We start from the raw sequence: 18945 nt of genomic DNA on the forward strand, positions 1-18945 counted from the left end.
GTTTAGCCAGAGGTAGCTTAGGCTGCTCATATAGCAGAGATGGGGAAGGCACCTGTGGCCCTCTGGATGTTGCTGAACTCAGATCCCACCCCCCAACTCCACCCCCCAGGATACCTGGCCATGCAGAAATCGCATAGCCAGTGTAATGATATTGCTAAACACCACATTAGCATTAAGATTTTATTTTATTATGTCACAAAGCCAGCTTTAGCATTGTCCTAACTCAGGAATGGTGCTGGAAAGGTGAACACATCTCTTCTTCTTTGCAACTCTTCCCGAAAATTAGAGTGCTTTTCACAGGAGCCAAAGATGTTTGTGAAAAGTGACATGGAAAAGATGGCATTTTGGGAAGTTAATTGAAGAAATAAAAATAGTGGGGGCACCATGCAAGTGTTCGTCTTTAGGCATGTAGGTATAAGGGATGCAAAGGTGGAAGCCGCTTAGAAGTTTCGCGTTGTGGAGGTGGGGAAGCAAAGAGTCTTGGATACCATATATCATGTTTTGAAGTCCACTCTTTTTAGAGCGTTCTCTCAAAGAATCTCAAGCAGACATCTTGCACATCCCCGTAAGTACTGTAGGTCTATGAAGTTCTGCGTAACGCAATAGAAGTAGTTAAGTAGGACTGCAACTTGAGAGAAAGCCAGATAATTGTGGAAACGCAGTCACTAAAAGTTTTATAATTCTGTTACATAAGCCTTGTTACCAGGACTTTGTGGTTAATGTCTAACATTTCTATGTACCTTTCCAATTTTAGAATTTATTTTGTTTGTATTACCCTTATATATACCCTTCTTCTCTTGCCGTATTGAATTTTACAACGTGTTAAAGTAGGCAGAAAATTTTAAATTAAAGTAAATATAGTTTAAAAAATTTAACAGCCCCAAACATTCACAAGAATAACTCATTTCAATAAGGTCATAGATTAGTCAGTGTTTAATACACTGGGCATAGAAAATAATGTTTTCGGTATGGTCAGCAGCCATTAGAGATAACCAGTTTTATTTAGGAATTTACTGGCTGGTCTTTGGCAAATTATAATCTCACCCTAATCAGTGCGGCCAATAGTGGTATATCTCAGAGGATAATGCATTAGCTTCCACATTTAAAGTGAATGATAATTTGTTCTACAGTGATAATCTTTCTTCACCACAGGACTTTGTGAGAGCAACTAGCAGCAAGAAAATATGTGTTAATATATTTTACGTGTGCTAGATATTGTGGAAGAATTTCCTCTTCTTGTTTTATCAAGACTAGGTAGTGATAGATAAATTTAAAAGATGTAGCTGTAACTGTGTGTCGATGCGACGATTATTTGTTTTTTCATGAAACAGAGACCAGTTTGGATTCTACCATTAGTCAGTGTTTAGCAATAATTTATGCAAGATATTTTACTCTACTCCAGACATTTCATTGTGTCCCAACATAGCCCCATAAAGCAAATGAGAGACTAGGAAGCCAACAAACGATGAGGCTGGGCAAAACAGCCTCACCACAGTTCAGCCGGGAGGCCTTTGCCAAGAGCAGATGCCGTATGACACACGTACATTCAGTGATATGCAATAAAACTGCAACCCAGACTTTACCCATATGCCAGTCTGCCAAGGAAAGCTACTGCTGCTGATAGAAGCACTGCTGCCAAAAAGGTTTTACGGCATAGTTTCTATCCAGTAATGGCAAGAATGTCTGAATAGCGAATCTTCCCCTGTTGCTTAGGTCTCATGCAAGATCTTTCTGGCTAACAAAATGTGACCAGCTATGCAACTCAGTTTAATAGTCTTGCTTGCAATATGCAAAGCGTTTTTCAGTGACAACCAAACCACTCAAACTGTAGTAACTGTCCAACCAGCAGTTTATTTATCATTGAGAAAATGTTTCAGACTTGCAAAGCTATCACCAGCCACGTAGCCTTCCCAAACAAGCAGTTCGCGCAAGATGCTGAAAAGTGTGCAATGCTGTGCAGGGGGGGTAGGTGGTAGAGCTGGCCAGGGTGGATTTGATTTAAATCAAATCAATTTAAATCACGATTTAAATCACGAGTCAGACTTGATTTAAATCATTTTACAGTAAGACTCATTCTTGCTGGTGTAATCTTGATATTTACAACCAGAGGAAGGTTTCATTTTTGGAATAATAAATTTTCAGAGTTGTTTTTACAGTTATCTCAAAAATTACTGATTTGGTTATCCTATTAGAAATACATAGATAATTATTAAATAATTGTGAGGTTTAGTAAGTCAACTGTTTATATTTTCTGCTGTACTTTATTAGTAGGAGAAAAACAATCATTTCCTTAATAACAATTTAAGCAATTTATTTAACTAAAACAATAACATTATAGCACATGTTTCCATGTTTGTTAACTGATGTGGTTAAACATATATTTTTTTAATAAACTCAGACTGAGTTTTAGCACACATGAAAAACTTGAAACAAATCCTTATTTCCTGATGAATAGCCTTTGGACTATCATGTAACTTAAATAGAAAACTATCTTTAGAAAGATTTTTCTGCCAAAAGCATTTTATTTTAAAAATCCAATTTAAATTTTAAAAAAATCTGATGTAAATAAAACAATCCATTTTTGTTTTTAAAAACCCATTGATCTTTATACACGCTGGAGCGGGCAGACTGAACACAGTCCAGGCAAGTATAACTGAGTGGACCATCCTTTGGGCAGGGCAGGGCAAGTACAGCCTGGGCAAGCAGATAAAATGGCAGGCTGCACGAACTAAAGAGTCAGAGCAGAATCTAGGAATGTGACATACTGTGAGAGCACGGGTGGGGTACATGAGTCCCTCCAGCTGCTGTTGGACTCCATTTCCCATAAACCCCAGCCAACATAGATTGGAGGTCCAGCAAGACCAGGAGAGCCACAGATTTTCCTACTCTTGCGCTAGAGCATAAGGAGCAGAACTGCTGACCCATCCTGTCCAGCATCCTGGTTACCCAGCTATTTCTAGCGCATGAGCCTTTTACCATTGATGCTCACCTGCAACTGTGTTTCAGAGATGTGCTACCTCTGAACTTGCGAGGTTCCATAAACTCCTACAATGATTAGTACCCATTGGGGACTGCATCCTCCATTCGTTTTTTCTAATCCCCTTTCAAAATGATCAAGCCTTGTGGCCATCATTGCATCTCGTGGGAGCCAATGCCAGAAATCAATTGCATGTCATGTGGTGGTATGAATAAGTGCGTATTCTTGTCTGTCCTGACAATTAAGTTTCACTGGATGACATCAAGATTTAGCCCCCCCCCCCAAACAAACCCCAAATATTATAGTCTTTCCTTGTAGGGAAGGGGCTCCAGCTCCAGATAATTTGGGTTCCCTTTTCTGCATGCTTTCCAGCTCTACAATATCCTTTTTGAGATAGAGACAATCTGAACCAGTAAGTTCAGGTCAGACAGAAGACTATAGCCCATCGCATTCCCTAGCTAACCGTACCAGGAGGTTGAATTTGCCAGTAGCTCTTTCATCTGGTATAACAGTCACAAGGCTTGGAAATGCATCACTCATATGTAGATCCATTTATGGCAGGGATGGCCAATGTGCTGCCCTCCATCAGACACTGGGTTACAGTTCCTATTGCCCTTACCACTAGCCATCTTGGCTGGGGCTGATGGGACAATTTCTGGAGAGCACCATGTTGCCTATACCAACACACACACACAAATAAAAATAAAGTAAAGTAAAATCTGGGGGCACCTGTTCTTAAATAAATAAGTGTGCCATTTCAAATAGTAAGATTCTGGATGGCAATGGTGTTTGTCAAGCTTTGCCTGAGATTTGGAAAAAAATACGACAGGACAATTAATCAAATGCCTGCTTCCCTGATTAAAACAAAACAAAACAAAACACCCACAAATAATTCTCAAACCAGAAATGCAACCCAGGATTAAGTGTAGATTGCAATAGCTGTTCCTGAGAGACGTCCTCAAATAATGGCTGGTGCAGGCTTACCTGTTTCCTAACTTCAACAGGCTTTGTTGCATCCTGCAACAAAGAATTGCCTAATGGAGCACAAGGGACTGCCTTTACAAAGACACTAGAACACCAGGAACTTTTAGGAATGAAGAGGAAGATGGGGCTGTGATTGTTCCTGTCATTCTTCCCTCAGGCCAACAGAGTTGTCTGTCATCTCCTAAGCACATCTTTACGCTGGCTTGTAGAGGCAGGCTGGACAGCTCCACCTTCCTTGGTTCCCATAGGATCTCATAGTAGTTGTTGCAGCTACAAGACAGATAAGGATCATGATGCCCAAAGCAAACCTGCACACTCAGGGCTTGTAGGCAGCCATTCGAGGAGGCTGATCTGCACTGTTGGAACTGCCTTGCCTTGGTGCACTGCCAAAGCCTATTGGCATTTCCTGGAAGTATATGGCAAGCTTTCTATTTGTAAGTGCCATTAGGGAGGAGGGCGAGGTGCAGAGTTCCTTTGAATTTCATTCTTTAGCCTTCATAATAAGCATTTTACATGCCGTATTGGTAGAGTTTGTTATATTTGTCTTTTTTATATCCTGTTTTCCTTTCAACATTTCTTTTAATTTTAAGATGTATATCAGCAGACAGGCCTATGAATTTTCTTTCATAGAAGTTTCCAGTGACTTTGGCAGTAGGGACAATGATTACTGGAAGTTCTCAATGAAAACTAAACCCTTTTCACTCTGCCCTCCATAGGAGCTGGTTATAATCCAAACCATTCTTGTCTGCTTATAAGATCTGCTGTAGTTATGGTGTTCTTTGGACAAGAAGGCCATCTCAGGCATGCCAGTGACTCATCCTTCAGCGAAAGTCATAAAGAGACTGCTTATGAGCTTGTCTGCTTGGAAGTTGATGCAGGTTTCTATTTAAATCAGCAGCTGAAGTGTGAATTTATCTGTGACATTTTTAAGATGGTTGATGAAGCCAAAAGTTGACTAGTGATTCTCATGCTGAACGCTAGCTAATTTTGGATTTACAGCATGCAGCATGCCAAGATTAGAAACAAATGGATATAAAATTGGGGCGGGCAGGGTAATCTGATACATGGGTCATAGTTTGCTTTAGGGCCACTTTGCACATGATTCTTATGTGTAGGAAAATACATGTGGAAAAATAAATGTGTATGTATTTTTCACATGTCATAGGGGACATGGTTTTTCCTACAAGGCAGTGATGTCCATGTAGGAAAATCCCAATTCATTCAAGCAGCGGCAGTCAGCTAATAATAGTCAAATAGCAATGAGCTAGCTTTCAAATGTTAATATGGGAAAGGCCTTCAGGGAGGTGCCGTTCTTATGACATTGCTTCATTGAGAAAGTTATTTTATAGTAGAAGGTATCTTGCCTGGTGTAAAAAGAGAATATAAAATGGGCAGACAACTCATTGATCCAAAGTGATCACAATCCCAATGTATTTTAGGTTATAGAGCCCTTCTTTGGAGGAATGCTTAGGAAAACCTATTAGAACAATCTTATATTTAAATGTTGCAAGTTTAAGCTTCTTTCAAACATATCCCAAATGACCTTTACATAAAACAGCAGGATGCTAATCATTGCATCCAGTCGTATTGCATATGGCAAAGAACGCGAACAACAAGAAAACCTCTTCCCCATTTTAAACAGGGTGTGTTTGAATGGTGGTTGCATGATGGTTATTTGAGATATATTTGTAAAGACATCTGTGTAGGTGATTCAAGGTATTTGCCTCTAGCAGCCAGAGCTGTACCTGCAGTACATAAGAAGGACATGGGGAGTCAACCATGTACCACTTGTGATTTCAGTAGGCTGTAGCATTGCAAGCACCCATGAATTTGACAGAATCCCACCTGCATGACATTTCCTGCCTATACCAATACTTTCTGAATCCTATCTGTACAATACCATCTTGAATGATGTTTTCACCTTGAATGTTTGCTTCCTAATAAAGCATAAACGTATCATGGCTCCTGATTTGATCTTTCATTTATTTCAGATTCTCAAGAGGGAAATTACAAATCAGAAGTCAACAGTAAGCCAAGGAAGGAAAGAACTGCTTTCACCAAAGAGCAAATCAGAGAGTTAGAAGCAGAGTTTGCTCACCACAACTACCTCACCAGGCTGCGGAGATATGAGATAGCAGTAAACCTGGATCTTACTGAAAGACAGGTATGAATGGAAAATAAATTAATGGAGTTCTAAGTGCAGGCAATTACCTCAGACCAGATCTATCTCATTTAGAAGTAGACATGATAATGTGTGGAACAGAATAAAATCCTAACATGACATTTATGTTATGCATATACATACTGGATAACATCAATGTTATCTTTGAAACAGATACTTATAAAATCAGTTAGCACATTGTAACAGCCATGGAAAATTAATGAGCTCAGTACCGTGTCTGCCAGAATAGAACAAATGCATTTTCAGATTGTCCTTTTAACATTCATCCTGTCTTCTGTGGGTTGTTGGTTTTTTAAAAAGTTTTATAAGCATTTACAACACGAATGCATTTATCTTCTTCTCCAGTCCCGTTTTTTAAATAAATCCCTATCCCTCTATACGCACACTCTATTAATTCTAGCAATTCAAACAAAACTGGTGATAATGTTGACTTGTGACACAGGGTAGGGTGCTGTCAGACATGTTCAGGACATGCAGCTCTATACATGTCTGAAACCTGTTTCTGAAATGTGAATGACTGCTGGGCAGGATTATGCAACTGCTAGGAAAATCTTTACTCTCTCCTTTAAGTGGCCCTGATTCTATACTGGCTGCTGCCAGTCCAGTACGTCTACCACAGAAATGGCCACATTCATCAAAGTACACAGGAAGTTATTATTGAGAAAGTAAAATAAAAGGCAAATTTACTCAAGGCTTGTCCCAGAAAGGATGAAGGAAGTGAGAGAGATGGCGAGGGGGTGGGGAAGAGAGGAGATGCTAACCAGCCAAGAGTGGCTACATGGTTATGCTTCAGTGTTCAGAACAAAAGGAATCTGAAGTGGCAGAAGCTGGAAAGCTGGAGAGGTGGGGAAAGAGGGAATAAATTGTGGGGGATGGGTGGTGCTTAAGTGAAATAGTACCCCTGTTTGTCCTTATGCTCTATCCAAAGCGTGTCAAAGGGAGGGAGAAGGGAAGATGTAAGAGAATGCTTGACTTTAGATTGAGTGTGGTTTTTGACATGAATGGGAAAGTTACAAAAACGTGCAGTGCTGCGAGTAACTAATTCATAGATGGCAAGGTGGTGCCTTTATTGAGTCAAGACGTGGAGGTGATTTGGCTGCAGCATGTCCAAATGTTTTCAGGCCAGCATCTAGAGGACAGGTCCACTTTCTATTGTGTGCTCACAGGCTCTGCAAATGCACACTGTTCTGGTGTGTCAGTTCACATTCAGCAAACAGCTAACATTCTTGACAAATGAAGGTGAGAGGAAATATTAGAGTGGACACCGAAATGGGATGATCTGGTGCTGTAATAGGGAGAACAATTTCAGAAAACAGGGAAGTTCTCCAAATATATATTAAAAACAGGTGTCAACTGCTACTGGTGGATAATGCTCACCTGCCCCATTCCTGTTTCTGCCCTTAATCCTGTTTAATGTTCACCTCTCTTTCTCTATCAACCCCCCCCCCACTTTTCCTGATAATATATAAGGTAAAGGTAAATGACCCTTGGATGGTTAAGTCCAGTCAAAGGCAACTATGGGGTGTGGCACTCATCTTTCTTTTCAGGCCTAGGGAGTCAGTGTTTGTCCACAGACACTTTCTGGGCCATGTGGCCAGCATGACTAAATCGCTTCTGGTGCATGGAGGACCATGACGAGTGTCAGAGCGCACAGAAACACTGTTTACCTTCCAGCCTCAGTGGTACCTTCCTGCCAAAGTGGTACCTATTTATCTACTTGCACTGGTGTGCTTTTGAACTGCTAGGTTGGCAGAAGCTGGGACAGAGCAAAGGGAGCTCACCCCATTGTGTGGAACTGAACTGCTAACTTTTTGATCGGCAAGCCCAAGAGGCTCCGTGGTTTAGACCACAGTGCCACCTAAGTCCCACACCAAACAACACTGATGCAGCTTGAGGAATTTAAGTTACATGTGCACGAAGCCTTTGCTTTCGAAATGGCACTTAATACAGCACATTTTTGGTGTTTTTCATGTCTCTTCTTTAAAAGAGCAGAGCATGATGAGATGATTTCTGTTTCCCAGAGGCAATTCTTCAAAGGCTTCAATTCAATATGCTGCAAAGGAGTAATTGATCATATTTTTGCTGCATAGCTTGAGATATGACAGAACCAAAGGAGCTCTCAAAAGAGGGGTGGGGGGAAGCCTCCAGAACTGCCAAGACAAAGATGCTTCTTAAATTGTCTTTGCTATATAGCTGTGGCAGCCTCCAGGGAAATCTGGAATGCAAAGAGCTGGGCTACTTCTGCTTCTGCTTCTTCATTTGCTTTTTAAAGGTGGATAGCAGTTGTACTAAATTAGTTGATGCAAATTTGTCTTTCTTTTTCTTTTTCTATAAACTCCCTTCAAAACCACTTACTTACGTGGTAGTCCAGGGAAGGGCTGTTGCTCGGTAGGTAGAGCACATGCTCTGCACATAGATCCCAGCAGGATCACTCCTTGCCATCTTCAGGGCCTGAAACCCCAGAGTGCTGCTACAAGTCAATGTGGATTAACACTCATCAAACTTCCCTAGATGTTGTTGGACTACAATTACCCTTATCCACAACCTTTGGCTAAATTGGCCAGGGATGATGGGACTTGTAGTCTAACCATATATGGGAGCACACAGTTCACAGAATCAGAGAGTTGGGAGGGACTCCAAGGATCATCTCTTGCAACCTCTGCAATGCAGGAATCCTACTCACAGCCAATCCCTGTGTGGGTTTGAACCACCAACCTTCCGGTTAGCAGCCAGACACACTGACCCATTGCGCCACAGAGAAGAAACCAATATACTGTAGGCCTCACAGAGCTAGGTGGACCGATTCTGTGTCAATATAATAAGGCAGTTTCCAATGCTCCTACTTCAGTACTTCAGCACAACAGCTACTAAGAGCTAAAGAGAAGAGATGGGTCTTCACAGTATGAAAAAGGTGGCAAATGTACCAAACGCACAAAGCCTTTTATAAAAGAAGTTTAATAAAAAAATTAGCAAGGTTCTAGGCCTTCATGGCAGCTAATATAATTTACTTATTTGTTTTAATATATACACACATACACACACCATTTTATGGTAATAAAACCTCTAAATATTGAGGTGATCAATACAAAAGTGAAAAGGAGGAAACAGGTTTACAAGGTAATTGAAATTAACAGTAGACTAAAAAGAGATTAAAGCACATCAACATTCACATGTCTGGATAAACAAATGTTTTAAGCAGGTGCTGAAAAGGATACAGCGAAAGCACCTGCCTGGTGTCAATAGACATATAGAGTGTTCAAATGAGTAGGTGTCAGCAATCTTTATATAATACCAATAAGTAACATATTGAACTAGACGGTGCAACAAATTGGCAGCCAGTGCAGAACTCTTAGCAGGCTGACATGGTCTCACTCCTGATAGCAACCGTGCTGCAGCATTCTGCATTAACTGCAATTCTGGTGCAAGAGAAGCTCCACCTAAGAGTGTTTTGCAGAAATCCAATATATACTAATTTAATTTGCCTACAGAAAATCCTACCTACTCAGATTACATTGTTGTGGTGGTTTATTTATGTATTAACTGTGATTATCACTTGGCTTTAAAGGAAAGGGATTTTTAGGGCCCAATCAGGAGTCTGAAAACACAGATTCTTGCTTTTTGGGTTTATTTAAAGACCAAAACTTCCTAGAGGGCAATTCAGATAATAGCCATAGTGCTGGACGAGGGGGAAATGAAGATGGAGAAAGGTGACAAAAAGAGACATACATTTCTGCATGACTACTTTTTAACACAGTCTGCCAAAGAATAAAAAGTTATCAGATTTCTATGAGACACGTCATGTACTTATCTATCAGAAAATGTCCTATAATAAGCACTAAAACTTTTAATTCTTTTAAAACTCTTTATGTAAAAAAAGAAAGATAAAAAATAGCAATATCACTATCCAAGAATGAATAGGAACCCTTCCCATTATGCTATTTTCCCAGTCGAAACTTGGGCTAATGCTAGCTGAGTGAGGGAGAAGCATTTTAACCAAAAGCTGCATGGGGGAAAAACACACCCCCCCCTCTTGCCCCCTGAAGCTTTCTGATTGTTTTTTTAAGCTGTAGATCCTTTTCATAGATCTTCTATGTCACATCTGCTTTGCCCTTGACAGAATATTAAGAATCAATGTTTCATTGGAGTTAATAAGAAAAAAAGAAAATGGACTTTACACTTCCCTGTTTGATAAATAGATTCTTCAGCTTGTGGGTGGGCGATCCACTTTCTACTGACAACAATGTCCCAGTTTTCAAGTTACATAGTTCTCACTTTTTTCTTTCAATAGGCAGGTTTTACCTGTTCTGATAAATTGCGTGACTGTCCATTGGTAAATGAGCGGAGACTCCACCTGCTTCTTCAATACAGGAGGTTTTTTATAATGTGTTGCTGGGAGGGTCAGGAAACCACCACATTTGAAGGAAAGATCACAAGAATTATGGGGTATGGGTTTTTATGTTTTATTTGGTTTCTGAAACGGTGTCCGTTTCCTGCAGCTTTGGCCTTGGAATGTGAGATCTGGTCCCAGTGGAAATGTCTGCTAGCGCTGCCTGTAAGAGAGGCTGTCAAATACAGTTTAAGCTACATATTCACATACACAAACACATTATTTCTCTGGATTTAAAAGAAAGTCGTTATTCCAAGGAAAAGAAAACTATCATGTGTGTGTGTGTGTGTGTGTGTGTGTGTGTAAATACACATATATGTCAGACTTGATTTTAAAGCGGTGAGGCAAATTCTCCACCGACTGACATGCCGTGCAACTTTATTTATTTTTAGGGGAGCCACCTGCATTGAAGTGAGCTTAGGTTTTGACTCCTGAGTAGAAAAAAAGCTTTGATTCAAACTGTTACCTTTTTACTGTTGTCCTGTATACATTGAAACAATGCCTCTTGTTTTTAGCGCCCATATCATATTCTTCCCCCACCCTCTGAGTTCGGTAGCCCTCTCTCTCCTCCAAATAAAACAGATACAGCTAAGAGACTTTTCCTCCGGTGCCTGCTCCCAAAGAGATGTTCAATGTGCGGTCATATATTCCTCAACCTATTTAAGCAACTGCTAAATCATCAGTCTGGGAGACCTAAATACTAACCAAGTTGTTGACTAAGGGGAAGGAAGCTGTGCTTTCACACCATGCCAGTGAGCAGATGTGCCTAGCAGATCAGTCCATAACTGGTGATTTAGAAATAGTTCCTCGTGCTCCAATAGCTCCTCTCTAGATCAGCCAACTTTTCCACTGTGCATGGTAGAGTATATGTGTGCTTGAAAGAAACAATAAGAAGCTGCTCATTAAAATAAAATAAAACGGTTGAAAGAGGAGACTTCATTTCATCAGATGTTTAGGTTTATCCAGGTCCAACTCATGCTTTTCTGTCAAATGCACAAACCTCTTATGTAGAAATATGATGATGTTAAAGTCACTTTCTCGTCCTTCTATGGCAATGCATTTAGTCCAGTACACTATTATTAATTAAATTTATGTGTTGCTCTTCACCCAAGGATCACAAGGCGGTTTATAATATAAAAATACAAAAGTACATAACATAATACCAAACAAAAACAATACCCCCACAGTTCGAAAGGCCATATATTGTTTAATTAGCCAAAGACCTGGGAGAAGAGGAATGTTTTTCCTGGTTCAATCAGGCACCAGTTCAATCAGATCCATAGGTCATACATCTCTCTTCACAAAACAGTGTCTGTCAGTTGGAAGATCAGTTGTCAAGATTACTGTGTGCCTTGCTTGTTTCGTACCATTACAAAGTGGTGCTCTGAATCATTTGCTGCACAGACTGATTCTAAGTTAGTTCACCACCACTAAACCCAGGTTAGAATAGTCTGTTGGAACATGCCAGATGGTGACCTATATGACCTGCCTGGGGTTTGATGCTTTGGAGGTATGAAGCAGCCAAGCCTGCTAAAACAGCATTAATATGTTAAGAATATGTACTTAGTTCCATTAAAAACAACGGGATTGATTTTCAAGAAAATGTGTTAGGCTTGGAACACTTTCAGTCAACATTTCATCTGTATGCCGCCTTTCCATATTCAAACCTTGCTCAAGGCAGCTTACAATATTTAAAAAAATTACATAATGACAAACATAACTAGAGTGGTCATAAACAATAAATGAAGCATCAGAAAGCTGAACAGTTTCCATGTAAATCACAATAGTATCTAAAATAAAGATAAAGTAATTAATATAAATAAGAGCAACAACCCACCCCAAATCGCTAAACAATACCCCAGCACCATTACAGGAAGCTGAACTGGAAGTAAAGTATCTAGACAGATGAATGGTCTTAATTAAGAAGTATCTCAAGCAAGTGCTAGCATTAGGGTGTGGTCCTACTGCAGGTTTGTTTGTTTGGCACAGCCATTATCCATGTTAATCCTGCAGTTCCATTTGGAATAACAACAAATTACATGAAGCTTGCAGATGTAAGATGTGCAGATTCAGGGCACAGCACTTTGGTCTGGAAATGTTTGGGAAGTGTCAATCAGTTTAATTTCATGACTTAAACTACCGTAAGTCATACTTGTAATAGACCCATTGAGATTAATGGACTTAATTACGGTAAATCCATTGGTTGCAGTGGGCCTGTTCTATGACTAATACTGGATACCACCCATAACCTTTTGCATGTTTAAATTGTAGGGTTTATTTTTATTATTTAAAAATGTAAAATTGCCTTAAGCAAAAACGTTCTTAGAAATACCATTTTATACATTTTATTTAAATAAATATTTGGGAGTTAGATTTGTATTAGAAAAGATCCCAATTTCAAATTAATAAGCAGCTATTTGCCCCAAACACTTTACAAAAATCGAATACAAAACTTTATATAAAAATAAAGTCTGTTTGATTTTTCAGAAAGTGTTAGTATTTCTTTCTCATATTCCGACTTTTACTTCTGCTATTAGTATTACTACTACTACTTCTCCTCAATATATATTTTGACTTTCAAGCAAGCTGCTTAACTGTTTCAGATATGCTGGAACTTTTAGCAATAGGATAAAGTGTGGGCTTCTAAGAATTTAAGAGAATTGATTTTCAGAATTCACACATCCTTCCTATTGCTAAAATGTAACAGGATCGTGTATCAGTTCCATTATTGACTTGTCACGAAATCCAAAGGAAGTTCAGATTTCATCTCTCTGAATTTGATCTGTGGAGGAAATAGCACATGAAACATCCTTTACAGGTTGTTATATTTAGCACATGTGATATATGCAGTTCAATACTATTTCTGTTTCAGAGTATAATGGTGTAAGTTGTTCTTTATTATAAAGTAAAAGACAAGAACTTGACAGTCTAATGGTGGTAAATGAAATACATAGGAAACTGGGATTTTAAACGAATGATTTAAGCCATCTGTAACAAAGACTGCATTTTAAAAGCTGTTAAACTGGAATTTTAAAAGTGATACATTAAAACCCAAAGGAAAAGATGGATTTTCCATCATTTATAAAGTTTGATTCTCTTCATCTGATCATTATGCATTTAAAAATAATAATACTGAATGCATTTATCTACTTGCACTTTGACGTGCTTTCGAACTGCTAGGTTGGCAGGAGCTGGGACCGAGCAATGGGAGTTCACCCCATCATGGGGATTCGAACCGCCAACCTTCTGATCAGCAAGTCCTAACCCATAGTGCCACCCGCTGGAATTATGCAAATTGCCTGATCCGGTTGGGGTTGTAGGTGTCTGGGGGCACTTCTGAATCCATCACTGCCACTGGAGGGCTTTAGGAGTGTCCTTTACCAGCTCCAGATAGTATTGCTGCAGTGATTCATGTGTTAGTTACCTCAAGACTGCAATGTGCTCTACGTGGAGCTATCCTATCCACCAACGTGGAGGTTGGTGTGGATGTTGCAACTTGTGGAAAATGCAGTGGTTCATCTGCTAACTTGAGTAGTTTACAGCAAATGTATGAAACCACTGCTCAAAGTACAGTACTGGTTACCAATTTTGCTACCAAGACCAAGTTACCAAACATATAAACAACCTGGGACCTGGTTGCCCAGTTCTTAAGATCTCAGAATGAGATGCGCTGGAACCCGTGACTGTCAATCAAGTGACAACCAAGAAGGCCTTTTCTATTGCAGACTAGCTTGCAGAATTATCTCCCTAACCAGAAATAAGGCAAAGCAGCAATTATGCTGAGTTTTTGGTGCCTCCAAAAATATATATATTTTCACTCATCCCTCTGCTGGGTATAGCTATCAATTCACAGTCCAGTTGCTATTGCTTTTACTTTATTTGTTTGCTTTTATTGCACTGGCATATGTTGTAATCTGTTCTAGTTTGTTTGTTTTTTTAAAAAAGGAAGAACAGTATAAAATGTTAACTAAAACTACGAGAGCCAACTTTTCATGAACCTCGGTGGAGGGGATATCCTTAAAGTTTTCTGGCAAACATACTGCTGAGCAGCTTCCTAAATATAAGAGAACCTCCCCTTTTGTACTCCTTCATATCTCTTTGTGGGGTACAGTTTGGCTTTGGATAATTTAAATGATGATTTTGCTTTAGACCTCTTTTCTATTGACCCCCAACAACCCACTAGAGTTGTTTATTGCCTGTTCTTCTTTCCTTTCCTTCCACCTGTGGTATGGTGCAGGGTGTCAGTAAAGAAACAGAGTGTTTTCTGTTGCCTGGATGTATTCACCAAAGGGATTTTTAATTTTTTTTTTTTTTTTGCCATCCAGTAGTTATTGCCTTCAACCTATTGATGCTAGTGAAAGTCACCCTAAAAGGTGGGGGGAGACTAATTGACATATCTTATTCACAGCTTAAAGCTAATGGAAATAAAAGTGAAGAGAAGGGCTTGGGGAGAAAGGGCTTGTCTCATCTTACACAGACCACTTCTTAATTTTGCCAGAAGGCATCTAAATTTAGAGGAAGGCTCAGATGGTTTAACTTATGCTTTCTTCCAAGCCTTACATGTATGTGCTAGCCAATGTAGATTCCCTTAGATTGACTTAGACTCCCTCAGGCTTACTCACTTCCTCAGACTCACAGGCACTTGCCAATTTACACCTCTTTTTACATATGACCTTTGCAATTTGGGCCTATTATGTTTCAAGCAGTTTTATCTATTTTTCCATTCTCGTTGCCATTCCTCTGCAATCTAAAATAAAAATACAATTACTCAAACACACTCGTACGCTTATAGGCAGAAACAAAGATTGCTAATAAGTATGACCTGCAAAGTCCCCACCCCCAGTAGAATAATGCCATACAGTTTCTTTCCTATGAATTTGTCTAGGCTTCTATCCTATTTCCGTATTCTCAGTGTACCTTTGTTGCATTTTATCCCCCACCCTGCAAGAGTACATTTAACTTTCCTATCTTTAGCCACCCTTTGGTTGCCATACACTACAAATCAGATCAGATATAGCAGTGCCGCAAATTGCAGCCAAGAGTGAAAGGCATTTAACATATTAAGATAATCTTTTCTTATTTTTCCCCTAGGTTCATTGCATTATTCTTAGTTTCCTTGTGCTATTTTCACATGCTAGACTATATTGTTTTTCTTCCTTGAACTTGAATTTTATGTGTGACCCCCCACCCCACTGAACTGAGCACATTTGCCTTCATCGGCCTTCATAAACTATTCCTTTCCAACTACTGCTGAACATATTTAAGGCTGCAATTCACAAACCAGCTAAGCCGATGGGCTTGAGTTAAATAGGCATTAGCTCAAGTGCCCTGTCTATGTACACTTGCTCTGGTTTCACTACACAAAATATGGTTGATTGCCTACTAAATTTTACTAAAATGGTATTTGAATTTGTGCTACTTTCCCCATAGATTAGATATTTTCCCCAAACTCCATAGAATAAAATATGCAAGATCTAATTTTAGACACAGATGAATGTGGTTTTTTTGAGATGCAATGCATCCCTGGTCCAGCTTCTCCTTCACTTTCAGTTATAGTTCAGTGTTGCACTGACCAACTAATATTTAAAAGGGATGGGGAATCTGTAGCCCTCTGGGTGTTATTGGACTACAGTTCCCATCTGCCTCAGCCATTATGACTAATGGTCAGGTTCCGCATCCCAGCTGTATATTATTCTATCACCCCCATCCATAGATAAATTTAATTTCTCTCTCTCTCTTTATATACATACTGTGCATGCATGTTTAGGCATAAATAATATTTATGAGAAAAAGCTGTTGATATTTTACAGAAAATAAGAACTCATTGGATTTATAGCAGAATGATAGTCCCAAGCATAGTATAGCTTAATACAGTGTTTGGCATTAGCAATACATTGCTATTTTACTAGAGGAAATTCATTGCGAAAAGTGTCATATATAATTTTCCACAAAGGACTGCATGAAGAGTACAAACATTATGAGCCCTTTGACATTGTTTTTGTGAAAGCTTTTGACAGATGGCGTAACAATATTTCCTAACATCAGAGCAACTAGCAATAAATACTTTCCTCCTTATATTAGGTTTATTTTACTAGCCTGCTTCTTTGGCTCTGATGTGCTGTCTAGAAGAAAGGATGTGCAGCTCAAGGTTGAGAAGCCTCTAACTAATTCAAAACCGCCTTCTCCTAATTCCAGACACTTACATTGAGTTAAAATAGCAACATGAAAACAACACAAGCCATCAGTTTGAATTTAGCATAAAATTACATAGCAAAAAAAAAAAAAGGTTTATAAACAATATCTGCAGCAGAATTTGACTTGATTTCCTTTTTTATTATTTGTGAAATAGTACAACTATATGAAAAATATGCCATGATTCCGTTTACTGGTGTCGTATAACATTTCATGCTGTGGCTAATCCTTGGTGTTTCTTTTTAAAACCCTGAAACAAAAAGTCTGAGCCATAGCCAAGGAGACAGGAACCTCCCCAAAACTTTCCACACCAGACTTTTCCATGCAGCAGTCCTTGTAGAAATTAAACACTTTTTGATATTCCAGGACTGCAGTAAGCAAAATGTGTATTAAATAAGATGAAGAATGGTCTATTTCAGCTGTGCAAATGAATGTCTGTGCACCAGTTATACCAACGGTAAGCCAACATATACTGAATGCAGCTGTGGCACAAAGGAACTTCAGCCACCCTCTTAGAAATTATAAGCATGCCATTATCAGTCCTGTGACTATTTTATTGATCTCCTACATTGTCGTTTTCTTTTGTTTTTGATTCAAAGGTAAAAGTTTGGTTCCAGAACAGGCGGATGAAATGGAAGCGGGTAAAAGGAGGGCAGCAGGGAGCCGCTGCCCGAGAGAAGGAACTGGTGAACGTCAAAAAGGGCACGCTCCTTCCCTCGGAGCTTTCTGGCATTGGCGCAGCCAGCCTCCAGCACACAGGGGACTCACTAGCAAATGACGACAGCCACGACAGCGACCACAGCTCTGAGCATGCGCACTTATGATAGGACACGAAGGAGTTGCAGCTCTGTTCTCAGGAAAGACACGCTAACGCAGGAAGCCTTACACGGACGTAATTGACGGATGCAAGCGACTCTCTCGCAATTAACAGAACCTTGAACTTATGGTGTCTGCTACTCTTGAATTATTATTTTTTTCTACATGAATTCAGTAAGTGCCACACCTTAAAGTTGCCTTGTGAACAGAAGCAGAAAGACAAGCTTGCTTTTGAACATTCCAAATTGGACTGTCATTCTAATGACAATGGGCAGGTATTTTTTGCTTTAGCTTGCACTGGAAAAAAATGCCATTGCTCTCAACAAAATAAATATTCTAATAAACAAATAACACAGTGCCAACAGAAACATGGTCTAGTGGGTAAGAAATGTATTTTAACTCTGTATATATCTACTTTACGGCATTTTTACTTTTCACTCATTTTTAGCAACGCATTCATATTAGCTGACGGCAATAGTCACTCATGAGAATTAAATGGCTTCTTTTTGTCTCTATTTTGTTTTGTGTCCCAGAGATAGCTACATGCAGACCATTGTGTTCAGAAAAGAGTCTGCTATGGAATGCCCTTATACCACAGACAAAACAAATCTTATGTTGCATTTACTATCAACTGCTGCTAATAGGAAATTATTAAACCTTGCTCTTCAAATTTTCTTATCTTATACCAGCAAAAGTGTTTTTTTTTTAAAAAAAAAGGATCATGCCTGTCCAGAAAAAGAACCATTGATTCATATTTTTTATAGAATTCATTACCCCAAATGTTTTACATGCATTGATATCTTGGCTCATTTCAGCTGCTGGCCACAGTTCATCTACTCCTGAGCAGCACCTGATACAGTCAGTAGAACTGTGGATAGTAGCTTGTACCATAAATTGGAATGTTTTTTTTTTATTTACAGTAATGTAATAATATTCAGGTATTATAAAGACAGAGTTAACTGCCTCCATTAATGGTCACAATTTATTAGATAGCTCTGTGTAGAAAATGCAAAGGTCAAGGCATTCCCTCCCCCTTCCAGGCTTTTGTGTACATACAGTGGAATAATACAATCAAATTTTACACAAAACAGTGATTGTACTTGTAAAGGAAATGTTTAATAAATGATCCTTCTGGAAATAATTCTTGCTCTCCTTTGGAGTTTTCATAGGTAACTCAAAATGTCAGAACTGTAAAATGCTCTAAAAATGTACCCTATGTTTGCTTTAGATAGTGCAAACCAGGTTTTCCATATTAGATGAGGCTTCTACCTTGATACATTGGGGAAATCCTTTCCTGTAGCAGGAAAAAGCAACCCTTAGCTACAGAAGTCTCCAGCCAAGAACAACAAGAAACATGCTAAACCGTTTTCCCAGATCTAAGGCAAATATTAAATGGATATTTTTTTG

The 18945-nt window shown here is 39.2% G+C and overlaps 1 protein-coding gene across 1 annotated transcript in view; it reads left to right on the top strand.

The window, feature by feature from the left end:
• Positions 1-18679, top strand: part of MEOX2 (mesenchyme homeobox 2) — a 63847-nt gene extending 45168 nt beyond the window's left edge. Inside the window, exons 2-3 of the mRNA XM_081883425.1 lie at positions 5953-6125; positions 17322-18679. Of these exons, the coding sequence (XP_081739551.1) occupies positions 5953-6125; positions 17322-17546 (398 nt within the window). The 3' untranslated portion in view covers positions 17547-18679. The remainder of the gene's footprint in view (positions 1-5952; positions 6126-17321) is intronic.
• Positions 18680-18945: the final 266 nt, after the last annotated feature.

This window comes from Podarcis melisellensis (genome assembly GCF_964234715.1).
Source record: "Podarcis melisellensis genome assembly, chromosome: 12".
Taxonomy (NCBI): Eukaryota; Metazoa; Chordata; class Lepidosauria; order Squamata; family Lacertidae; genus Podarcis; species Podarcis melisellensis.